At 57.8% G+C, this 23,681-nt stretch overlaps 3 protein-coding genes across 5 annotated transcripts; 1 reads left to right on the top strand and 2 right to left on the bottom strand.

Annotated features, from left to right (window-relative positions):
• Positions 1-3,858: 3,858 nt before the first annotated feature.
• On the top strand, positions 3,859-13,226 carry NR2F6 (nuclear receptor subfamily 2 group F member 6). 2 transcript variants are annotated; one of them, XM_033134480.1, is made up of 4 exons: positions 3,859-4,341; positions 7,869-7,963; positions 10,633-11,199; positions 12,479-13,226. In XM_033134480.1, the coding sequence occupies exons 1-4, from the start codon at positions 4,058-4,060 to the stop codon at positions 12,751-12,753; spliced, it is 1,221 nt and encodes a 406-aa protein (XP_032990371.1). In that variant the 5' UTR covers positions 3,859-4,057; the 3' UTR covers positions 12,754-13,226. The 2 variants fall into 2 exon arrangements, with proteins under 2 accessions (XP_032990371.1, XP_032990372.1); XM_033134481.1 differs by lacking the exon at positions 3,859-4,341 and adding an exon at positions 4,510-4,931 and having other exon boundaries at positions 12,479-13,225.
• A 2,188-nt stretch (positions 13,227-15,414) lies between these two features.
• On the bottom strand, positions 15,415-17,632 carry OCEL1 (occludin/ELL domain containing 1). 2 transcript variants are annotated; one of them, XM_033133503.1, is made up of 6 exons: positions 17,488-17,632; positions 17,003-17,179; positions 16,675-16,874; positions 16,292-16,457; positions 15,992-16,045; positions 15,415-15,816 (listed from the first exon to the last, which is right to left on the bottom strand). In XM_033133503.1, exons 2-6 carry the CDS (start codon positions 17,078-17,080, stop codon positions 15,694-15,696), a joined length of 621 nt encoding a protein of 206 aa, XP_032989394.1. In that variant the 5' UTR covers positions 17,081-17,179; positions 17,488-17,632; the 3' UTR covers positions 15,415-15,693. The 2 variants fall into 2 exon arrangements, with proteins under 2 accessions (XP_032989394.1, XP_032989395.1); XM_033133504.1 differs by having other exon boundaries at positions 16,675-16,817.
• Positions 17,633-20,000: 2,368 nt separating this feature from the next.
• Positions 20,001-22,872, bottom strand: USE1 (unconventional SNARE in the ER 1). The gene is made up of 8 exons (XM_033133466.1): positions 22,717-22,872; positions 22,338-22,387; positions 22,098-22,176; positions 21,858-22,010; positions 21,303-21,315; positions 20,896-20,923; positions 20,450-20,624; positions 20,001-20,200 (listed from the first exon to the last, which is right to left on the bottom strand). The coding sequence occupies exons 1-8, from the start codon at positions 22,855-22,857 to the stop codon at positions 20,018-20,020; spliced, it is 822 nt and encodes a 273-aa protein (XP_032989357.1). The 5' UTR covers positions 22,858-22,872; the 3' UTR covers positions 20,001-20,017.
• Between the last annotated feature and the right edge of the window lie 809 nt (positions 22,873-23,681).

The raw sequence follows: 23,681 nt of genomic DNA, 5'->3' as shown, positions 1-23,681 counted from the left end.
CTGGAGTGATGTCATGTTGTGTGACTTTGCATATCGAGGCATGTTCGACGTGATGGGGACTGATAATGCCTGGGTTTCTTGGGCCTAATGGGCAGTTGGCAGGGCATTTGAGAACGATTTGGTGTCTTTGGTCCAGCACCATGTGGCATGTGAACGGGATCAGCAGGGTCATGTCAGAGGCGGACTGGGCTGTGGGGATAGGGTCTCCAGGGCTGGGTCAGTGAGGTCATATATAACCAGAACTGAAATTCCAACTCTCACCTGTTTCCAGAAGCCCAGGGAGGGGCACACCTTCTCCTGCTTCCTGAACCCTGCCCCACTTCCCAGGGAGATGCTGGTTTTGGCCTGGCAGATGCTCCCAAGAGGAAGATGCCTATATCCCAGAAGGAAGACTGAGGCCCCCACAGTTTCGGGTGTGGACGATAATTGGAAGGGCAAGTGCTCTGGTTGCAGGTAGGGGAGGAGGAACTTGCAAGCAGAGAATGTGGAGCTAAGGAAAAGGGCTTAAAAACCTGCAAGCAGGAACTCAGGGGTCTATGCTACAGATGCTGAGTCACTCAGAGTGGGTGCTAATGGTGTGCATGAGGCACATTCCGGCAGCAAGGGCTAAATTTTGGCTTTCACCATCAGGCGATGGAAACTGGGAGGTGTGTCAGGTTAATAACAGGCATCGGATTAGCATGTCATTTGCATAGGCCATACCCCCGTCCTTCTAACCCAGTCAGGCTGGGTCTTGAAAGGGAGGCTGGGCGGGACCCAGCGGCCCGGCTTAGTGGCCAATTGTCCCCTCCTGGACGGTAGCTGAAACTTAAGCTGGGGTTTAGCAATATTTTCGTTCCCACACTGGTGGTGGGGCCGTTTACCAGGCCTCACCTGTACAGGTGTATGTTGGGCGGCTGCCTCTAGCGGGGTAGGGCAAGACGGGCCTGAGTTCAGTGTCGGTCAGCGGCCTGGCCTCAACCCAGTACTCCTGACCCACAGACGCTTGGGGAGAGTGCTGGCGCTGGTGACGTTCGCACCCCGTGCACTCTGTGGACCGAGGCCGGCTTGGAAGAAAACAGGGAAACTGAGGCGGGCAAGGTTGCCCATGAAGGGGACAGAGGAGCCGACCTTATCCCCTCTTGTCCCTCTACCCTCCTCCTGAGTCTAAGAGTGACCTTAGTCGCCAGTGCCACCAGGTTGCCAGTGGGGGGAGGGGTGCAAAAGGGGACAAGGTCACCTGTTGGAGGGTGGGGAAGGAGTTCGTGCTGGTGGAGCAGTCAGAGGTCGGTTCTCAGGCCGACTCGAGCAGGGCCTGACCGTTCCCACGGGGTGCCCCCGCGGCAGATGGGCCCAGGCCTCTTTGTCCCCAGTCCGCGGCCGCCGCAAGGTCAAATGTCACCGCGGGGCCGCGGGCAGGGGTCATGGGGGCGGAGCCGGACCTCGACTCCCCTCACCGCAGGGGGCCCAAAGGAGTGCAGGAGCGGTGGAGCTCCTGGGAAGGGGCGGGGCAGCCGCCCGGGATCTGGATCGACTCCGGGGTGTGAGATCTGAGGCGGACCTTCTTCCCCTAGTCTCCAACCCAGCCCAGCCCATCACTTTTGAGCCCCCAACCCCAGGCTTGTGTACTTCAAACCCCAGTTCCCTGCTTCTTACCCCCGCCCAGCCCCTTTCTGACTCCCTTGCCTTTGCCCTCTCTCCTTTCTAAGTCTCCCTTTCCGAGACCCCTCTCCCAAAGGTCCTGGAAGATCCAGGCCAGGGACCTAGGATCCCAGTCGTCACCCCAAATAATAGCCAGCACCCCCACATTCTCAGGCAGCCCCAGAACCAAAGGGTCCCCATCCCCAGCAGGCCTTACAGCATAGAAGTCCATTCTAGTCAGACCCTTGGAAAGTCCTGCTCATGTCTAACCCTAGTTCTTCTTGCTCTCTGTACGTGCTAAAACCTTCCCCATCTCGCACCCAGCCAGACCCTTCCTGGGAGGCGCAGAGTCCCAGGACCGTGCATGGCTATGATGGCTTTCCCAGAACCTTGGTATCCTTTTTAAGTGTTTCATGATCTCTAAGCATCTCCCACCCTCAGCGCACTCCTCCTCCCCCTCCCCCGCGCCTCCTCAGATGTCATCTGGAGAGGGGGTGCTTTTTCCCAAGGCCCCTTCCTGAGAGAGGAGTACATAGGAGCCTCATAGGCAAAGGGCACTGCTCTCCTGCCCGCAGCCCTCAGAGGCCCAGCCACGTGGCCTCGGCCTCTGGGCAGGGCAGGAGATAAGGCCAGGCGACTGGACCTGCGGGACTCCAAGGTGAAAGGTCACCACAGGAAGGGCTTTCCCAGCCGGTTAAATGTTAACAGGCCCTGAGCCCAAAGGCTCAGACTTCTCCGGCCAGGATGGCGGGAGGGGGGGACGGGGGGCATATAAAAGGTGCTTAATAAATGCTGGTCGGCTCTAGCCCAGGGTTTGGGTGGGGTTGGCGGGGGCGGGGAGTGCAGGCGAGCGGCAGCTGGGAGGAGAGCTCCGGGAGCCTGGAATAGACATCTGCAGTCCAGCCGGCCTCCTGGCCAAGCCCTTTCTATAAAGCACAGAAAGAAAAGGAAATTAAAGGGGAAGGGGCAGGCCCCGACAGGGGTGGTGGGCATTCCTGTCGCCTCCAACTTCGCAGGCGGGTGGACGCCCTGCCCCCAGAGGCCTGAAATTCTGGCGAGGGGCCCCCTGACCTCACGCCCCCGCCAGTCGCAGACCACCACGTCCCTTCCCCCTGGAGATTCCGAGCACCAGGTGTTCGCCCAAGCAGAGACAGGGTGGGTGGGGGTCGGACGCAGCGACTTTCTGGAAGGGGAAGCAAACAATCCATCTTGCAACTGTGCAAGGCAATGCCCCTGGGTGTGTGGACGCGAGTCTGCGCGGCCGCGCGCGTGTATTGCGTGCGGCCATGCCCCTCGGGTGCAACTGGACCCCCATTATCGCTTCTGTCCGGCAGGGGGGGCGTCCGAGGGGCGCCTCGAGGGCGGTAGAGCGACCCAACGTCCAAGGCCGGAGGTGGAGGGGAGGGCCTTGGAGAGGAGGTATCTTGGCGAGGCTGCGGAAGGGCAGAGGGCAGCGGTTGCCCAGGTTCCCGCCGCGGCCCGGCAGGGGTTAAGGCTGGAGCCCAGCCGAGAACCGAGGATGGGATGGTGGGGGAAGTCGGGGGGAGGGGGAGGGTCAGACCCAGCGGCCCCGCGCTCCGCCCTCGCCCCTCCCGCCGGCCTGGGCACCCGGCGCCGCGCACGGCCACCCATGCCCTTATAAGGGCGGCCGTCGCCGGGGCAACGAGCGCCCGCCCCCAGCCCGCGGCGCGCGCCCCTGCCCCCGCTCCCGCCCCCCGCCCGCCCCGCGAATGGAACGTTGTGTGTCAAACCGGCCGCAACGCGAGGCCGGCGCGCGGGGTCGGCGGCGGCAGCGAGAGCGAGGCTTGGGCCCAGGTGCAGGCCCAGGCCTGGCAGGCTCGGCCGCAGCGGGGGCAGCAGCTCGGGAAGCGCCGGCTCGCGGCGCTGCAGGCCCAGAGCAGCCGCCTGGGGGAGCCGGGGACCCAGGGGGCGCGGCGACCGGCCCGGGCGCGCGCCCGCCGCCCCTCCCCCTCGCCGCGGGCGGCCGCGCAACTTGCGGCCAAACTTTCCCTCAGGCCTCCGGCACCCGGATGGCGGCCCGCTAAGTTGGCCGCAGCCCCGGGCCGAGCGGCGGCCAGGCCAGAGGGCGCCCCCCGCTCAGCCCGGGCCGGGCCATGGCCCGCGCGCCCCCGCCGGTGCCCCAGGGTGGCGGGGCGCGAGTCCTCCGGGCCCCCGGCTCGCGCCTCTAGCGTGCCCCCCCGGCCCGGGGCCCGGCCCCGCGCACGCGTGGGAAAGTTGGCCTGGAACCGGCCCGACCAGTTCCGTCCGGGCGCGCGGACCGGCCGCAGGAAGTTGCTGCAAAACTTTTTTGGGGGGTGCAGCCGGAGCCCCCCGCGCGCCGGGGCCGGATGCGCACCGGGTAGAGTCCCCCGGGCCGACAGGGGTGCCCGGAGGGAGGAGCGCGGAGGGGGCGCCCCGGCCCCGCTGCCCTGGGGCTATGGCCATGGTGACCGGCGGCTGGGGCGGCCCCGGCGGCGGCGGCGACACGAACGGTGTGGACAAGGCGGGAGGCTACCCGCGCGCGGCTGAGGACGACTCGGCCTCACCCCCCGGCGCTGCCAGCGACGCGGAGCCGGGCGACGAGGAGCGGCCCGGGCTGCAGGTGGACTGCGTGGTGTGCGGGGACAAGTCGAGCGGCAAGCATTACGGCGTCTTCACCTGCGAGGGTTGCAAGAGCTTCTTCAAGCGGAGCATCCGCCGCAACCTCAGCTACACCTGTCGGTGAGCACCCCTATCCGCGCCCCGCCGCCTGGACCCGACCTGGCCCGGGCCCTGACCTGCTCGGTCACCTTGGGCCTGGCGCTGACCTTCCTTGGGCCTCCACTCCCCCTCTGAGATAGGGGTACAGCCCCTTTTCCTCTCCATTTTATTCCTGAAATTGTGTATGTAGTCGGCACTGTATGGATGCAGGTACCCCCATCAGGTGGTGGTCCCTTGCGCCTTCCGCCCCAGTTCCTTGCTCCTCTTTCCTCTCTCTATTTTCTCCCGAGAGGGGACATCTCCTGTACCGGCAGAGGTTGGGGTGCTGCTAGGGGTGGGACCCTAACCCCAGGACACCCCTTCTTTTGGGAACGTCGTTGCACGGGGACCCCGCGGGAATCGAACGTGAAACATGGGCTGTGCAGCTTGCAGCGTCCAGGGGCCATTGTCTGCGGCCGCGCGGATCAATACGGCGCGCCCTTGGGGTCAAACATCACTTCCAAAGTCGCTCTGGCCACAGAGGCGGAGGCGGGAGCAAGACAGAGGTGGCACAGGGCGGCCTCCTTGGCATGGGGGGCCCTGCTGTGGGGGGCAGCTGAGCTGCCCATCAGATGGGAACCCCCCTAGGCTCACCCTGGGTCTTGGGTCACCGGAAACTGCCGCTGGAGGGCGAGGAGGACGGGGAGGGCGGCTGGATTTGACCGCACCTCTGTTGCTCCACCCCCGCAGCCAGGAGTGGGAGCAGACCTGGGGCTCCTGGAAAATCCCTGAAACTTCGGTGGCTAGGAGACAGGGTGGGGTGAACGTTTCCAAGAAGGCCTGCGCTGTGCTAGGTTGGAGTCCCCACTGACAGGGAGGGGCCTTGCTAGCTTCTCTGGTTGGAGCTGGGGTTAGGTGTCCAGCCCAGGGCACCCTTCCCACCACTCGAGGGTGAGCATCCTTTTGCTCAGTGGGCAAGCCCGTACGCATGCTCGTCCCCCACGAACATGCCTGGGTTCTGCAGAGCAAGTATGGGGAGCCCCATTTTCTATATGTGCAAAACTGTGGCCCAGAGGGGGCCTGGTGTCTGTCCTGGGTTACCCAGAGAGAGACCCTCCCCTAGTTGGGGCTTAGCAAAGGAGACTTCCGGGTGGGGAAAAGGGAGGCGGCTAAGTCAGGATCAGGGTCCACCCCAGGGAGGGCTTATTGGTGAGGCCACTGGGCTGGGCCCTGGGCACCTAGAGTTTGGCCCCAGGTCCGGGGTCAGGGCCTGTCTGGGGTGTGTGTGTGTGTGTGTGTGTGTGTGTGTGTGTAAGCTGGCTTCCTGCCTCCTCCAGTGCTAACTGGGCCACCAGACTTTGGCCTCATTCTTGCTGCTGGAATAACTGCCTGCTCTCTGGCTGGGTCTTTAGGGAGGGTAAGGGAGACGCTCAGGAGGTTTTGGGGTCCCAGAGGCTCCCTGATAGCGGGGGCAGGGAGCACCAACGTGGGAAGAGGGCATTGTTAGGGGCTAGCAGTTTCTTCAGAAGTTCTGTGCTGTGTCACCAGATGAAGTCACTGCCCCTCTCTGAGCCTCAGATTGATTCAGCAAAGTTCCTTCAGGGCCCAGGCTGGGTGGTATGATGCCAGCCTCCCGGAGAGACCCAAGCTCCAAGCCCAGTCCTCCCAGTCTGGAGGAGACACAGTGAGATGCAGATTCCCCCAGCCTGTTGGGGTCTGGGCTCAGCCAGAGGAAGGGATTGGGCTGGGATCTCAGGAAGGAGCGAGAGGCTCTGCCTGCTGGTCAGGGAGGGCTGCCTGGAGGACCATGGGAGGTGGGCCTTAGATCATGAGGGGTTTGGCCCAGCCAGATGCCCAGTGGCAAGTTGGGAGAGCAGTGTTGTAAGAGGAGATTACCCCAGGCATGGGAGGAGTTAGAGCTGAGTATGCCTGAAATGCTGGACTGAGGGCCACAGGGAGTCATGGAGGATGTGTGAGCAAGGGAGGGCTCTGATCAAATTGAACTGGAAGCCAGAAGCCCAAGGAGGAGGCTGAGTTGGGTCCTGGGGTTGGGCCAAGCATGTACTCTTTAGGTGGGATAATAGGTAGAACTTTGTTTCCCCCTGTGGAGGGCCAGGAGAGCTGTCGTGACTCCATAGCTGGGGAAGTTGAGGCAGAAGCTTAGGGCCTCCCCTGAGGTCATGGGGCCCTGAGCTGGGCCCCTGCCTACCCTCCCACCCCAGGCTTGGCTGTTTCCAGCCGGCTGCCCAGGACCCTCCCACTGCTTGCCTGCTGGGCTTTGTTCTGGTTCTGCCTGAGCTCCCTTTGCCCTAGAAGGGCCTCCTCCTGGGGGCTGGGGCCGGGCAAGGACCAGAGGCTTGGGCTCAGAGGCTGCCACTGTAGGATCTAGGCACTCAGAGCCCCCCCCACCCCCACCCCCGCCAGAGGCTCAGCTCTCCTAAAGCTGCCATTGGCACCCCTGGCTGGGGCCTGGGTCCGATGCCCTCCCCAGAGCCCCTCAGACCCAACACATCCCATATGGAGCTGGTATCTGGCTTCCCTTTTCCAGATGAGCATACCGAGGCTTGGTGGAGAAGTTGCCATCCCGGGGTCAGGGCTGCATGCCCAGCTGAGATGTATTTGATTTTTAACTTTATCGAGTGTTTCACTCTGTTACTGTCTCTGGGTGACCATCTTGGTCCCCAGCTGGAACCCCAGGGGTTTCTGCCCTAGGTCTGGGCCTGGAAGAGCCCTGAACCCAGGGTGGAGAGAAATATGGAAGGGCAGGGGCCAAGGGGAAATGTGCTAGGGACATTTGAAGAACAAGCATCTGAATCCTCCTGCTTGGGGTTGACTCTGGACAGGGACCTCACGGCCTTGCAGGGTGGGGTCACCTGTCTCATCCCAACCCTTCTCTGGGGGCCTCCAGGAAGAAGCTTCTTGGGTTCACTTAGGAGTTGGAAAGTCTTCCCAGAGGAAGGGATGTAGGTATGGGGTCTTAAAGTGGGGACAGGAGTTGATTCATTCATTCGTTCGTTCATTTATTCATTCATTCATTGCCGGTGGCCTTGTACACGGCAGTTAAGATGGGGCCCCACAGTGCTGTGACCCCGTAGAGGACTGGCCCTCGTCTGGCCTGGCTTCTACTCTCTTAGTTCACAACACCCGCTCCTTGACTGTACCTTCTGTGCTCTCACATTGCCCTTGGGACAAAGACCTCGCCCCTCAGCCTGACAATGACCATGTCAAATGAGACTGCTTAGGCCTCCATATAGTCACACTTCCAACCTTTTGGTCTCCTTGTACTCTGCCTGCAGTTGCCTTTCCATTCACCTGGGGAACTGTTCATCCTTCAAAACCCAGTTTCAATATGCTAATACGCTTTGCCACAGACTCCAATTCGCGTTACTCTCATCTTTCCTCTTTGCAGATCTGTAGGCCTAGTCAGTGCACCCCTTTGGGGCCCAGCCCTGGGTGGGGGGACACTGGTATTTCCCAGGTGCAATCTTGAGAGGAGGCTCACAGGATGGCTCAAGGAGCAGGACGTGGGTGTCATGGTGACCCCCACGGTGACCTCTGTGTGCCCTCAGGTCCAACCGTGACTGCCAGATTGACCAGCATCACCGGAACCAGTGCCAATACTGCCGCCTCAAGAAGTGCTTCCGGGTGGGCATGAGGAAGGAGGGTGAGTGTTGGGGTGGGGCAGGCAGGGCATAGACAAACAACCCGTCTTTCACTCCCTCTCTTGGGGTCAGGCTCCTGCTAACCTTGTTACCACTGATCCGAGCTCCTGCGGGCCTCAGTCTGGTCCTGGCTGGAGGAATCCGATTATTTGTGGCCGCCTGGTGGCTGTGCTGGAGCTGGAGCTATAGTACAAGGGACGCCCTGACGTGGGCCCCCGTGAGGACTATTGTCCAGACCCCAGTCTCCGAGGCAGGTGCTCTGGCTCAATGATGCCCTCTGCCTCCTGGCCATGGCTTTCTGAACAAGGATGTATTTTTTTATTTGCCTTGCTCTCCCTCCCCCTGCCCTCCACCCCTGCTTTGTGTTTGCCCAAGGCAGGAACTCACCCGATTAAGTCAAAGGGCAGCCTGTCCTTCCGCCTGACCCTGGGCCCTGGGAGCTAGAGGGAGGCCCAGCCTCTTGTCCCTGCCCCAGGGACTTGGGTGGACATGTGCTGGCAGCTGGGCTTAGATATCCACCCTTAGAAATGAAGTGGAACCCAGAGACTTCCACCCAGAGCCTGGGGGCTCGAGAACAGGTCTGGCCCCCATGCTGGGCATCATGTCTGCCTGGACTCTCACAGGCTAGGCCAGCAGTTCTTCACTACATCTACCCTGAGTCTCCCCTGGTCTAAAGTTGGTTTCTTCTCTGCTGGGCTTCCAGAAAAAGCTGGGAATGGCTGCTCAGAGTGTCTCTTAAAATCATCTAATCACTCTGGTTGGTCTTTTTAAGTTTGAGGTGACTCTCTTGTCTCCTCCCCTCTCATGGACTTTGCCTCCACTTGTCCATTTGACCTAAAATCCTGATGTATTTCAAATCAGGGCTTCTGATCTCTAGTCTCAAGCGTAGATATCATCATAATCATAGCTCATGCCCCAAGGACAGCCCTACCTCAGGGCCTTTGCACAGGCTGTTTGCTCTACCTGGAGTGCTCTTCCCCCAGACAGCTGCATGGCTTCCTATCTCACTTCCTTTAAGGTTTGCTCGAACAGCACCTCCTCAGAAAAAAAACCTCTCCCGATTAGCCTTTGGCATTCTCTTTCATTTCATACTATCTACCTGGCTCTGTAATTTACTTGCTCCCCCACCAGAATGTCTGCTCCCCGAGGGCAGGGACTACCGTCTTGTTTTCTGACATATCCTCAGTGCCTAGACCAGGTCCTGGCATACAGAAGTTGCTCAATAAATGTTTCTTGGCTTGAATTGTTATCCATTTAGCCCTCATTATGTGCCAAGTGCTGTTCTAAGCAAATAAGATAGATTCTTACGTAATTCAGTGATTGTGTCATCATCATCATCACCTAAATCTAACAGATGGGGAAACTGAGCACAGGCAGTAGAGAGGTAAGACCAGTTGCCAAGGTCTTAGAGCAGCAGAGTGGTGGTTTGGGTTTGAAGCCACATAGTGTGGATTGAATGAGGAGGAAGAGCTGCGGAAGGGGAGCTCATGAAGTGGGAACAGCAAGTACAAAGGCCCTGAGGTGGGAACATGGCCAGGGCTTGGAGGAGTGGGGGGGTGGGGTGGTTTAGAACCAAGTGCGCAAAGGGGGGAGGAGGAGGTTCACCCACCCCCGAGAGCCAGGCTCAACCTGAGCCCCGGGCTCCCATCCATGTCCCCGTCCCCATCTGCTCCACAGCAGGTTGACAAGACAAGGTGACGAGACAGGGCCTGCCAACTCATTAAAGCTCATTCATTAGTCTCTGCCTGGCATCCAGCCCAGTTTGCCCCTCTTCCCACCCAGCTGGTCACTGGGGACACTGGCTGAGGCCTGCAGGGAGTCCTCTCCCTCCTCACAGTCAAGACTACTTATGCTTATTGAGCACCTACTACTGTCCAGGACTCCATTCTCAGCCCAGGGGCCACTGCAGGGATCCAGACAGACAGGTGCTCCTGGGAGATGGGCTGGGAACTAGAGAAATAATTCCATCTCCATTGGAGAGATCATTTGCTTTAGGGATAGGCTGGCCAGGGGTCCCCAAGGCCTGGGAAGGTACCCCTCCCCTGTCCCCATTCTCAGCTCTGGCACTTTTATGGTTGACATATGGAGACATGACTGACAGGTCAAGCCTCCCTCCCTGCTGAATGGAACTCACACAGTCCAGTGGGAGGGGGCCGGGCATGTATGACATTTCCTCACCCAATGGTCCCATTCCCACCCAGAAGGACTGTCCACAGGAAGTAGAGTGGGGGTGGGGGCCGGACAGGGGCTCAGGCTGGAGGCACAGGTCCTGCAGGCCTCTGGCCCCTGGCCTCCCAACAAGCTGAGTGCCCATGGGGTAGAGCTGGGGATCCAGAGAAAGGCTGGGTATGGTGGGCCTTGGAGGGGAGGTGTTGAGTGACCCTCTGATGACTTTGCCTTCCCCCCTTTATTTCTCCCTACCTGTACCCTATGACTCTCTGGATACCCACTTTTCCCTTATTCTCCCCCCCTCCCTCTTCCTGCTACCCCGTCTCCCTGGCTGACCTCCTCCCTTTTCTCCCTTCTCTGCCCTCCCATGCCCCTCCATCCCCCATCGCCTGGCCCCCATCCCCTCTCGGATTTCCTGTCCCCCCATCTCCTGTCTCCCTTCTCCCCTCCCTCCCTCCTGCCCCCTTCCCCTCACTCCTGCCCATCTCCAATCCCCTCCCAGCCGTCCAGCGCGGCCGCATCCCGCACTCGCTGCCCGGCGCTGTGGCCGCCTCCTCAGGCAGTCCCCAAGGCTCGGCGTTGGCTGCAGCTGCGGCGGGCGGGGACCTCTTCCCAGGGCAGCCGGTGTCGGAGCTGATTGCGCAGCTGCTGCGCGCTGAGCCCTACCCCGCTGCCGCTGGGCGTTTCGGCGCCGGCGGCGGCGCGGCGGGAGCAGTGCTGGGCATCGACAACGTGTGTGAGCTGGCGGCGCGGCTGCTGTTCAGCACCGTGGAGTGGGCGCGTCACGCACCCTTCTTCCCCGACCTGCCGGTGGCCGATCAGGTGGCGCTGCTGCGCCTGAGCTGGAGCGAGCTGTTCGTGCTGAACGCAGCGCAGGCGGCGCTGCCCCTGCACACGGCGCCGCTGCTGGCTGCGGCTGGTCTGCACGCCGCGCCCATGGCCGCCGAGCGCGCGGTGGCTTTCATGGACCAGGTGCGCGCCTTCCAGGAGCAGGTGGACAAGCTTGGTCGCCTGCAGGTCGACTCCGCAGAGTACGGCTGCCTCAAGGCCATCGCGCTTTTCACGCCCGGTGAGATGCGCTCCAAGGAGTGGCTAGGGGGTTCCTGAGGGGGAGGGGAGGTTGCGACCCCATAGCCCTCCACTCCGTGACCTCCAGTCTGCCAGACCTGTGGCCCTGCACATGCAGTGAGCGCTGATGGAGGCAGTGGAGGAGGTGATGCAGGCCGTGTGACATCCTGATGCCCCCAGCCTGGATCCCAGGTCTCCCTAAGAGCTATGACTGTGGCTCCTCAGACCCCAGGCTGGGTCTGAATTGGTGACTCAGGTTCCCACAACCTCTCTCTCTTTTTCTGGGCTCCCTGAGACGGTCCCCCACTCCCCATACCCTCATCAAAGCGTTCTTCATACCAGCAGAATGGGAGGGGAGGTCCCTGACACCTGGTCTGGCCCCTCTGCCCCCCACTCCCTGGTCTCTAGCTCTCCAAACCCTCTGTCGCTAGCCCCCCAGATCAGGGGGCTCTTCCTATTTACTGAGCACTTACGAAGGGCTACTAGGCAGGGGTACCCTGACACCTGGTTCTGGATCCTCCACTCCCTAATTCCTGTGATCCCTGACCTCTGACCCAGGGCCCGCAACCTGCCCCCTTGGCAACCTCCAGGTGGCCAGGGCTGCCCGGGATTGAGAAGGGGTGTGGCTTGGATGCCTTTCCCATCCAGGGGAGGGGCTGTCCTAGTACCCTCCTTGCCAACTGTAGCCTCCAGCAGTCAACGCTCTCCCTAATTCTAGGGACTGGTGACAGAGCTGGCTCTACTCTGGAAGGTTCCAGACCCCACTCGGTGTTCTCTTGGGGCCAGGGTTGCAGAACCAGATCAGGCCATTTTAGGAGGTGGCTTTCATCTGATAAATAATGGCTTTGCGCTCCTTTCCCCAGAATAATCCTCTACCCCCCACCTTCAAGGGACCCCATCTAGATGCTGTCAACATTCACTCACGCCCCAGGCCCCTCTGGGTCTTGCCTTCCTCCCCAAGTGCACTCCTCGCCCCCCGCTTCCCTTTGAGCTTGATAAGAGCTTTTCTCCATGACAACGCCTCAGTTGGGGCCCCATCCACCCTTGAGATATCCCTGTCTGCACCTTTGTGTCATTGTCCTCAGATGAAGCCACCTCCCTATCTCTTGAGGACTGACACCGTCTTAGATACCACCGTTTGTGCCCCAGGTCCCTACCTCCCACCGCCTGAGGGTCCCCCTCCCTCCATATCCACAGCCCAGAGTGGTGCCCCCAGTCACCTCTGGGACCCTGCGTCCTCTCCCACCTCCCACCCCAGCTGACTGCTCTTGTCTTCCCAGATGCCTGTGGCCTCTCAGATCCAGCGCACGTGGAGAGCCTGCAGGAGAAGGCGCAGGTGGCCCTCACGGAGTATGTACGGGCGCAGTACCCGTCCCAGCCCCAGCGCTTCGGGCGCCTGCTGCTTCGGCTCCCTGCCCTGCGTGCCGTCCCTGCCTCCCTCATCTCCCAGCTGTTCTTCATGCGCCTGGTGGGCAAGACGCCCATTGAGACCCTGATCCGAGACATGTTGCTATCCGGAAGTACCTTCAACTGGCCCTACGGCTCGGGCCAGTGATTGCACAGGACCTGGGCACCGTGGTCGGGTTTGCAGACCTCATGGGATGCGGCTGCTTGGGCCTCAGGGGCGACTGCCACACGGAGGACCCCAGCCTTTCTCCTCAGACTCCTATTTTTTAAAGACTGTGAAATGTTTGTCTTTTCTGTTTTTTAAATGATCATGAAACCAAAAAAATGACTGATCAATCGTCTAGGCTCCAGCTTCATCCTCCCCAGAAACCCTAAGAGTGGGCAAGGGACTGAGGTTCCAATCCTGGACGGTTCTGTCCCTCAGCGCCCCAGGCATGAACTCGTGGGACGGTAGGGTTGGCTTCCCTGGCACGATGGACAGAGGCCTGGCATCTGGACTGGAGGGGCAGCTGCAGCTGGGCAGGGGTCGAGTGTGCCATGCATCTCTGGACACGTGATCCACATTGGACACTACATGATGAATGAATCAAGGCCAATAATAAAGGTGTTTCCTACCTGCACCGCTTCTGTCATCTTTTGAGGGGAGGGTACCTTACCATGGGGACCCACTCCCAGCCACATGGAACACCCACAGCCTAGTAAGAGCCCTACTTACTGTTTTTGTTGGACAGTGTTGTGCGAAAACTGAGGCTAGGGGCAGTGAGAGGGGGCCTGAGGTCGGCCAGTGTGTCTGTAGGAGTTAAGCCCAACACATGGCTCAGGTTCGAATTCTGCCTCTGGCTTCTGAAAGTGAGCTTCATAAATTCACACATGCCTTAAGCTCCTCATTGTTTTCTTTGGTCAGCCCTTAATCATGGTGTCTGGGCCCCAGTGTCCTCAGGACAAACATCTGGGGCTAGTTCTGTCTCATGTTTTCAGCCCAGACAGAGCCCTCCATTCCCCTGGCCAGTTATTGGTTCAGGGAGAGCATGTGGCCCAGAACTGGCCAATGAGATTGGATGGCAAGATTTGGAACTAGGAGGATATAATCAAAGCAAAGAAGAGCCAAAAGAGGACCAATTTCCCAGGATGCCTTTGGAGCCCCTGGATCAAGCCATACCTGAAACCCCTGGTTGTTTCAGGTCCACGAGCCCAGACTTCCCCTTTGGTGCTTGAGCAAGTTTGAGTCCATATGTAACTAAAAATCTTGTTTCAGAGATTGGCATTTGAAAGGTGGGGACCTCTAAGGACAGACTTTGAAATGGGGACTTAATTGATCTGGGGTGATACAAGTCACCAGGGACCTTGCCATCCTGACTTCAAGTTTGCAGACCAGCTCTGGGGTGGGAAAGGCACCTATGGGAGTTACTGCCAGGTCTGTGGCTCTAGGGGGTAGGTAGAAAGGGCCTGGATAGTGGTGTGGATGGCACTTGGCCCTGACTGAGGTCTTGCCAGGCAGAGAGACAAGCTCGCCATCAAAGACGACCCTTTGAAAACGGAAGAACTTGGGTCTCACCCTGAAGGCAGTCCCAGTGCTCCCAAAGGCTCCTCATTAGCACCTCAGCCTCCCCCATGTCCATCTGGGAAGAGGCCTTAGAAGACGGAGGTGGTAAGGCCATTTCCTGTAGAATGAATGAGGGTCTTGTGGGTATGCCCTGCCCCCAGAAGGGGACTAAAATGGGAGTGGGATGGAGAGGCTACTGGAAACCCATCGGAAGCTGGACTGGTTCCTGCCCTGGGTCAGCAGCTTCTGAGATATCCTGTGGGTAAGTGAATGTGTGTCCATTTTAGTCAGACTGGGCAGCAATGCCCCATTTTTCAGATTCACAGGATATCTGAGGACCGAGTAAGACCACTGCACCTGTTTTGCTTTCAGTTCCCAAGCCAGAGACTTGGACGTCTGTCCAGGCCTGACTGCTGAACTTCTACAAAACCTTACTTACCCTTATGGCCCTTCCTGCAAGAAGTTATCTTGAGCCTCCCTGGTTAAGATTGCCACCCAGCCATCAGTTATTGCTCTGTCACACTTGGCCCAGGGCTGTCTTCCCGGAGGATGGGACTCCATGAGAACCAATCTGCGGACGGAGGCCTCTCTGTGACCCAGTGGCTGGCACTGTCTTCCCTGCCTGACGTCTGCCTCCTGGAGTCCCTTGTGGCTTCTCCAGGAAGGCCAAGACTCAAAGAGGACAGCTGCTGGGTTACCATCAGCTTACCATAGGTTCCCGTCAGCTTACCACAGGGAGCCTGGCCTTACTGGTGTCCCAACCAACCCCACCCAGGGCCTGACGTGTGAACTGTGCTCACACAGTGCCTGGTGTCAATCACCATTCAGCCTGTAGTGCCCAGAAGTGGAGACTCACAGGGACCCATTTATCTGGTTGGCATCAGGGTCTCCTGTATAATTCCAGGCTGAGTCTGCCGCCTTCAGGTGGTCCCCAGCATTGCACCAATGAATTCTGAAACCTACCCAAGCAAGACTCTAGCTAGGGTCCTCTGCCTCCATTACTGGACCTGTGGAAACTCCTGGCCCCTGGGGCGCCACCATCCCAAGCCTGGCCAAAGAGGTGATGCTGGATGTTGGCCCCTCAGCTTCCCACTGGAAGGGCCACTTGGGACTCTTGGAGGAGAGGGTGGCCCCTGGACAGATAAGGGTTCATACCATGCTTGGAGACGCTGGACAAGCCTGTATCTTGGAACCTTGATATTTTTCCTCTGGAAAATGAAGGAACAACTTTTTGGTGACAACTGAATGCTAAGTAGCTATACATAGCATGTATTTAAGAAATGTTTATTCCACTGGGATGGGAAAGCAGGACCTGCTTCCAGGGGATGGGCTGGATCTGGGGTCCCAATGGTGTCAGGGCTGGGGTTCCCAAAGGAGGTCCTGGGAAGGCTTCCTGGAGGAGGGGTCATCAGAGCTAAGCCTCCAAAACTGAGGCATTTGCTATCAGGGGGAAGAGTAAGAGCTAAGGCTGAGAGGTAGATAGAGAAACAAGAGTAAGTTGGGACTCCCATCCCGATGTGTCCCTCTGCTTGTTTGCCAGGACGCTCAGAAGTATACAGAGCCCTCACTGTCTCCTCGGTCATCAAATTTCTGGATCTGCGCCTTGAGGTGCCTTAGTTTGCTCTTCAGGTAGCGGCAGCGAGCCTGCTTGTCCAGGAAGCTGGGGTCCTGGGCAGGGCGAGAGCCGGGGAAGTTCTTGTGGCAATCTATCTACAGCCCTTGAGCTGCTCCACCCTTTGTTTTTCCTCTCTGAGCCTTGGTTTTCTTTCCTTGAAACTGGGCACTCATGGAAGTGTTGGGGGTCCAAAGGCCAGGCTGTGGGACTCAGGAGGCCATGACTCACCATCTGCTTCTTCTCAAATTCCCTCCAGACATGGGCTGTGACTTGAGCCTCTTTCTGCAAGGGGAGAAAGAGGAGGGTGACTCAGGGATGCTGGACCCAAAGAAGGATTGGGAAACTGAGGCTCAGAGAGGCACAGTGACCCACCAGGACCTCAAGGGCTGATGTTGTCCCATGTGCTGTGGTGCCAGCCCAGCCTGGAAGATGAAGTGGTCTGGAAACCTGGATCCAACAGGTGTGCTGGAGGCCAGAGCCCGCCACTTGGAAGGGCTGTGGGGTAGGGGTTTCCATCTGGCTGCTCACCTGGCTTCGGGGTGCAGGCAGTGAGGTCAGCAGAGCCTCCAGCTGCTGGAGCTTTGCCTGTGCAGAGCCCACCTCCTGCTGGAGCTCCAAGAACTCTGCATGCTGGTCCTGGAACACCGCGACATAGCGGCTTCGTTCTCTCTCACTGCTCACTGCTGGGTACTTTCTGCGAGGGGTTGAAAGTGGGGCAGAGCGTGAGTGTAAAGAACCCCTGCCTTTCCCCAAATCAGTGTAATGTGTTTTGTTTTGCTCATTCTGGGCTCCCTGATCAAAACCCCCCTTTTCTCTTACTAATTGGCTAACACTTATTCACTTGTCAAAGTCTCAGCCTCTGTATCCCTTTCCTGTTCCCAGGCACCAGCAACAACATGAGAGACACTCACAGCTCATAGTCCGGCAATGAGTGGGGCCTAGGCATATGCCTCCCAAGGATGGATCCAACGGGCTTCTTGGTGCCCAGGACGGGTCTGGAGGGCAGCTCATCCTCAAATACAATCTTCTTGGGCCGTGCCCTGTAGGCTCCTGCCTGGGGTTGGCACAGAGGACGGGAGACGCTGGTTTTGAGGCCTCGAGGTATCAGTCTCTGCAGACGCCGCAGGAATCGTGGTTCGGAGTTAACGAGGGTATGGAGAAGCCGGGATCCTTTAAACTGGGGGGAATGAATCCTTTGCCTAGACTCGGCCTGGGGACCCTCCTCCCGTTCAGACTCACCGGGGGTCCCCGGTCAGGCGGGCGGGTATGCAGGTCCCCCCGGGAGCCGCGAGTCTTGGGGGGCTCCTGGGTGGGCATCTGCCTGGGGAAGGGGCCGCTTGGGCGTCCCTGGGCCGGCGGGCAGGTCCTACGGGTGGCGTCGCGGCCCGCGCGTGGCGGGTGTGGTCGACGGGCAGCCTGTGGACACAGGGGAAGAACGCGCCTGGAGGCGAACCCAGTGGCGGCCAATTCTCCAGCCAAGAGCGCGTTCCCAGCCCCATCGTATTTGCATAGACGCACGCAATTGGTCTCAGAGCACCCCGATAGTAACCCGGAAGGGCGCTATGCAAATGGACCATGACGCCTCCGCGTATCCCGTGCCGGGCTCGCGTTAACCCCAGCGCTGCCGCATCCTCGCCAAATGAGGCGCATACAGCCCACGGACAACGCCCTTGAGAAGCCCCCCCGGCCCCCGTCCCCGCTGGACAACTCCCGTCGGGGGTCACCTGTCCCAGTGTCTGTCTGGGGCTCCGTGCCTGGATCCACTCTCAGGGCCGCCTGAATCCGGATTGTGCATTAACTGCAGACTGGACCCAACTGGCCGAGTTGCTCCGCAAAGCGGGGGGCGGGGCTGACGGGAGGGGCGGGGCCTGGCGACAGGGGAAGTGCGCTCACACCCTTGAAGCGCAGATTCGAGTCCAGCGGAGACCCGAGGGTCTCTGTGTTTGGGGCTGGTGACTCACTCTCTCAGGCCCACAGTTTATTAGTCTGAAAAACCGGTGGTTGTGGCGAAATTGCACTTAATCAATTTACAAGGCAATTATGTTTTAAAATACGTCTCTAATCACTAGAGGCATGCTTAGAAAATTCAAACAATAGAAAAGACGCATAGGGCAAAAGTGAAATTTTCATCCATCCCTGTCTCCAGAAGCAGCACTTAATTGTGTCTCCTAATGGAAAGATCCTAATTCAATGACAAACAGATACATTTTCCTCACTACAGACAATACTGCAAAAATATTCACGTGCAAATTTATTTGGCCATTTGTGGGAGGATTATCTGTGGTATAAACCCATAGAGGTGGAATTGCTTGGCAAAGGGATCTGTGCATTTCAATTTGCAAAGATACTGTCAAGTTGTTCTTCAGTGAGGTGTTGATGCTCTGACCAGCATTTAAAGAAACGGTTTTCCCAAAGCCTTTGCAACCCTAATGTTATTATGGTTTTCCACAAATGTATTTCTAAAGTTTTCAATCTCACCTAATCTGGTGAGTGAAAAAATTTACAAATTATTTGTATTTCTTTTCCTATTTCTTGCAAATCTTTTTCTTGTTGATTTTTTGCAGCTCTTCCTATATTGAAGTTAGTTTAGCCAAGTAGTGTTATCTTTTTGTTGCTTTATAGACGGGATCTTCCAATATATTTTGCAGTTGTTTTGAAACTACTATAGGAAACTAACTTAAATACTCATCAAGTCCTTTACTAGTTTACTGAATTATTAAAATAGCTTTTTAGTTTGGGTCTTTCATAGACAATCATATCATCTGCAAATAATTTTGCCACTTTTCTCACTTTTCAATCTCACTTTTTTTCTTTTTTAGAAATAATTAAAAATAAAAGATTGGGTAACTGTGTTTTTTCCAGGACCCATCAGCTCCAAGTCAAGTCATTGTTTTCAATCTAGTTGTGAAGGGTGCAGCTCAGCTCCAAGTCCAGTTGCGTTTTCAATCTAGTTGGGGGGCCACAGCCCACCATCCCATGCTGGAATCGAACCAGCAACCTTCTTGTTAAGAACACGAGCTCTAACCATTTGAGCTAACTGGCCGCCCCTCAACCTCATTTCTTGCTCAATTGTATTGACTAACACCTCCAGACAATGTTAAATCACTGGGGGATGTGGGTGGACTGTGGGCATCACTCCACCTCCTCACTTTGATGGCAGAACTTCCAGTATTTGCCTGCCCATCAAACTCAGTGCTGTTTTTGGCATGAGATTTTTCAGTTAAATTAGAGGAAGAAACCTCTCTCTTTCTTAAAGAGACCTTTGTAACAGATCATTGTACGGTTCAGCAACGGTACAGAAGACCATTTCACACCGCCTACTCTATGGTTTTGCTTCCTGTTGCATTGATGTGGCTATTGACAGCCTTCCTAATATTGAACTATTCCTGGGTCTCAGGCATTAGCCTCTTTTTCGTGATCTACTTTTTAAAAGCTGCCATTAGAGCTTCTAAAAAGCTTGGTGGTTTTGTACCAGTGTTGATGGGACTCCTGTGTGGGCACCTTCATGTGTGTCCCACAGTGCCTGCTCATGCTGCCAAGGGTCTGGGACAGACATACACCCATGCACCTGTCTACACTCCCTCACTGAGCTCCCTTGGTCACCATGCTTTTGGGGGCTTTGCCCCCAAAGTCTGGAGTGAGAATGGGCAGAGGCCAAGACCCACTATTCCCCTGGACTCCCACTCACGATCCATTCCAGGGTCCCAATTCCAGTGCCCACCCAGTTATCATCTGAAATGAGACTATGGCTTGGGCAGAGCAGGGCCTGCACCAACCGTGCTGTTTGCTGAGTAATGGTGTGAAGCACATCTGCAATATCCTGAGAACTTAGGCTGTGCTGAGCGCGGCCCTTGAATTATCACCTTCAATTGCAAGGAAGGCCCAGCACCAATGTCCCTCCTCCAGGCTGACTTCCAGGGATGGCCCCATTCCTTCTCCACCCTCCAGGTCTCACCCCGACTCCACAGGCTGAAGGTATTGTGTTTTGCTCTGACTCTACCACACTGGGGACTCCTAGGGCCTCTAGGGGCCCCACCTTGTCCAGTGTGGGGTAGGTACCAGTGGGAAATGGGGAGGGGGTTGCTGAGCCACCACTCCCGCCCAAAGCCTGATCTTCTTCCTCCCCTGCTCAAGTACTCTCTGGCTCTTGGGGACCTCCAAGGGCCTTCCTATCTTGTTGTCCACCCCAAAGGGTACATCTGGACAAGGGTGGAGGGCAGACAGAGGACAGATGGGGTGGGCTGGGCCAAGTCTTTATTTGAGTTTGGGCATGATACGGATGAAGAGGATCATGCTGATGAAAATGAAGCAGACTATGATAAGCATGGCCCAGAGCAGCCAGTTGACTGACTTCTGTGCGTGCTGCTCCAGCCGCTCTGATTCTGTCTTCAGCTTCTCCAGGTTCTGGTCAGCCATCTTGAGTGAATGTGACAGGGTCTGTGGGTGAGGTGGGGCGGGTTATCAATAGGACTGGGATCGAGTGTGGCCTCTCCCCACTGCCCTGGGGCAAGTCAGCACCTCTTGGCCCTTGCTTGCTGGTGCTGTCTCCTCTGCTAGGAATGCCATTTCTTGCCTTCTACCAAGCTCCTACTATTTATCCAGCCAAGCCCCAGCCACAGGACCCCTCTGCTGGGAAAACTCTGATGCCCCAGGGCAGAGGCTGCAGAATCCCCATAGTCCTCACACCTGGTTGTCCTTCTTGATGACACTCTGGGCGGCCAGTGTGTTGGTCTTTAGGCTCCGGGCCAGATCTAGCATTTCTTCTGCCAGCTTCTCCTGGAGGTTCTGGTGTTGTTGCAGGACGAGGTCTAGCTCGGCTGCCGACTGCTTCTCATCCCCTGGCCTGGGCCCTGCCACCCCACTGACCCCACACGTGGGTGGACGGGTGGACATGAGATCGTGTGGAGGAGGGGAAGAGACCAACATGTTCCCAGGGAATCCACAAGTGATGGCTACAGCCACTGTCCTACTTGGGGCTCAGTTTCCCCTTCTTTACTTTGGTTTCTGGGAAGAGCATTCTCAGAAGTGTCAACTGATGGGTGGTTTAGATGTTTGTAGTGGCGCCTCAGTGGCTCAAGGTTTGTCTAGCCCCCCTGCCCCCGCAGTTCTGCCCAAGGGCTGAAGATACTCACATTCTCTTTCTCACGTCCAGCGCTGGCTCTGGAAGCAGAACAGGCCAAGCAGGAAGGAGAGGATTGGTTTCCTGTGTTCCAGCTTCCTAAGCATTATGGGTCTGCTACCCATAAGGCCCTTGCCCATCTTGTCTGCTGCCCTCTTGTCTGGGATGTTTTCCTCACCCCCATCTGGGTTTTCTTAGGCCCCAGGTCCCTCCTTCCCTCCTGTTTCCTCTGAGGGCCACCTCCTCTCTTCCCAGACCCCCTCTAGGCATGACTTGGCGATGCCCCCAGGGATGTTCTCTCTGGGATGCAGAGGATCCTGTTGCAGCTAGATGAGGCACGAGGGATGGCGGGCAGCAAGGACACATGTCCTGTCCCAAGCAGCTAAGGACTTGAGTCCTGTTCTACTCAGGGTGACTCACCTCCAGCAGAGTCCTGTGGGAAAAAGCGACAGGCAGGAAGTCACCTACCCTGTTATGCTCCCAAACCTGTCCTTTCTGCTCTCAGAACTTCTGAGCCCTTAGTCAGGGACCTAGGCACGTCCTATGACTTCTGAGCCTCAGTTTTCTCATCTATAAACTGGTAATGACAACAGCTTATACTTTGAAGGGTTTCGCTGATTTACGTAAAGTGCTCAGAAAGGCACCTGTCATCCTATTTTACAGATGAAAAAAATCTTGTCTATTTGTGTAAAGTGGGAAGCTAGGAGCCAAACTCTCCTAGCTTGCACAGGGCCAACTCTGTGGCTTAACAAGATGCGTACCACTTTTGCCTTGTACCAAACAAACTCATTCCTCTAGCAAAGCCCTGGCTACAATGCCCTTCTTTTGGGAAACCTTGTTTTATGGCCTAGGGCAGAGGCTGTTGGGTCCCCTAGGGTCCTTGTACGTGATAGTATTTGTTGTTCTGGCCATCCCCAGGCACTGAACTCCTGTCCCTGACTGAAAGGTTCCCAGGGACCAGGGAGGGAGCCCTACCGTGCCTAGCAGCTCGCTCCGCATCTCACTGGTGTACCGAGCCCGTGACTGCAGGTGTACAGTCTTGGTGGCGGGCACCCGCTCCCTGGCTGTGGTTGGCACACGGCCAGGGGCCAGGAACTGGTTGGCTAGCGCCTTCTCAGAGGAGGAGGTCTGCAGAAGAAGGAGGAGGAGTCACCAGAGGGGCGGGACTCAGGAGAACATGATAAGGGCCGAAGAAGCAGAGGTGCCCCTGCTCACCAGCTTCTCCGCCTGCAGCATCCCCTTCAGAAAGTCTACCTTGCGGGAATATTCATTGATCACCTCGGAGGCCGGTTTGCTGGATGACGGGAGACGTGGAAAAAGGAAACCTGTCCGCTGTCCCCAGTTCAGAGAAGCTGTCCCAGCAGGGATGGAGCCCAGGGGTCTCCCAACAGGAGAGGGCCCCCTGGCCTCCACTCCCACCCCGGATTTAAAACCCCTATGGCCGCCTGTACTCACCTCGCTTGGAGTTTCAGGGCCTGCAGCATGTTCTCGAGGGCTCCCACGTACTGGGGAGAGAAAGTGGGTGTTAGCCGGGTCCCCCGAATAACCCCCATCCGGCCCGAAGAGGGGCAGAGACAACAAAAGGCGGGGCTAGGACAGGGCGGGGCTGGGAAAGGGGGAGGGGCCGGGAAATAGGAGGGGCCAGTTGTCAAGGAGGCGGGGCCAGAAGAGCCCAGGGACGAGGGCGGAAGTAGCTGGTGGACGTGGCGGAGCCGACCGGAAGGGGCGTGGCCAGAGCGTTTGGTGGGGCGGGGGAGACCGGCCTAGTGGCTGTTAACCCCGAGGACCACCCTACCGGAGTCGGGCTCTACGCAGCAGCCCGGGCTCCCCTCACCTTCTCCAGACGCCACTCGTCCGAGTCCCGCTTCTCTGCTGCCATCGCCTCGCAGCGGCACAGCAACCGCACCAGGTTCAGCTCTAGCCTCGACGCGGCCATCACCACCCGGCGGTACCCCGCCCCTTCCGCCGGCGACATCTTAAGCGAGGGCGGAAGTGCCTTTACTTGACTTCCTTCCGGGCTGGCGTGTCCCGCTCGTTCTGTCTCATCTTTGGAGCATAAGTAGTCTTGTTTCAAGGAGTGGCCATCCCATCCATACTTAGGGCCAAATCGCCTGCTTTCCTCGCGAACATCTTAACCCCTCAGGAAGGGTTGAGGACCATCATTCGGTGTCAGGCCCACATGCCGCTTCCTCTGCTCATTCCTTTCCCCTAGCTCAAAATTCCTCTACTACACTTAACCCGTCTAGGTTCTTCCCACACTGAGCTCTCCCGCATCCAGGCAGCCTTCCCCGATTTCTCCTGGGGGTTAGGGAGAGAGCCCTTGGCCTGGGACTTAAGAATCCGAAGCTTAGGGGACCATCCAAACTTCTGCGGTTAAGAGCTTCTGGGTCCCAGCTCTGACTCTGACTCCAACTCCCGCCATTTCTGGGCGTTTCCTCCCTTGGGAAATGGGCAGTGGGACCGTGTCTGCTTGAAGCGGACACAGGTTAGCCCTGGGAGTGAGAGGTGGGGCCAGGTCACCCCTAAGGCTCAGATCCCCGTGGGAAGAACCCAGTCCTAGCCCACTGGGAGCCAAGACCCATCCTGCGAGCCCCCTCCTGGAGTGGACAGGGTGAAGATGGAGGCTTCACAGGGATGACTGTGGCATGCAACACCTTTATCTTCCCAGACCTCAGATCACCTATGTCCCAGTCACATTAGTGGGCCTGGTGTCCTCAAAGGATACAATGAATGAGACCAAACCCAGGGTGGATACAGGGAGGCTCTAGAGGCACCCTGAGTGGGTTTTGAAACCCAGCC

Source organism: Rhinolophus ferrumequinum, chromosome 18 (genome assembly GCF_004115265.2).
Source record: "Rhinolophus ferrumequinum isolate MPI-CBG mRhiFer1 chromosome 18, mRhiFer1_v1.p, whole genome shotgun sequence".
Lineage (NCBI taxonomy): Eukaryota > Metazoa > Chordata > Mammalia > Chiroptera > Rhinolophidae > Rhinolophus > Rhinolophus ferrumequinum.
This window is presented reverse-complemented; position numbering and strand designations above follow the sequence as displayed.

What these genes read in the sequence shown, in the direction of transcription:
- NR2F6 (XM_033134481.1), top strand. Translation starts at nt 4,525, where the DNA reads ATGCAGGTACCCCCATCAGGTGGTGGTCCCTTGCGCCTTCCGCCCCAG. An exon ending in GCAGCTGAGCTGCCCATCAG is followed by an intron (nt 4,932 to 7,868) that starts ATGGGAACCCCC and finishes GTGTGCCCTCAG; the next exon opens with GTCCAACCGTGACTGCCAGA. An exon ending in GGTGGGCATGAGGAAGGAGG is followed by an intron (nt 7,964 to 10,632) that starts GTGAGTGTTGGG and finishes ATCCCCTCCCAG; the next exon opens with CCGTCCAGCGCGGCCGCATC.
- OCEL1 (XM_033133503.1), bottom strand. Translation starts at nt 17,080, where the DNA reads ATGCCCACCCAGGAGCCCCCCAAGACTCGCGGCTCCCGGGGGGACCTG. An exon ending in CGCCTGACCGGGGACCCCCG is followed by an intron (nt 16,875 to 17,002) that starts GTGAGTCTGAAC and finishes CGGCGTCTGCAG; the next exon opens with AGACTGATACCTCGAGGCCT. An exon ending in TCATTGCCGGACTATGAGCT is followed by an intron (nt 16,458 to 16,674) that starts GTGAGTGTCTCT and finishes AACCCCTCGCAG; the next exon opens with AAAGTACCCAGCAGTGAGCA.
- USE1 (XM_033133466.1), bottom strand. Translation starts at nt 22,857, where the DNA reads ATGTCGCCGGCGGAAGGGGCGGGGTACCGCCGGGTGGTGATGGCCGCG. An exon ending in GCCCTGAAACTCCAAGCGAG is followed by an intron (nt 22,177 to 22,337) that starts GTGAGTACAGGC and finishes CCCGTCATCCAG; the next exon opens with CAAACCGGCCTCCGAGGTGA. An exon ending in CTGGACGTGAGAAAGAGAAT is followed by an intron (nt 20,625 to 20,895) that starts GTGAGTATCTTC and finishes GTGTGGGGTCAG; the next exon opens with TGGGGTGGCAGGGCCCAGGC.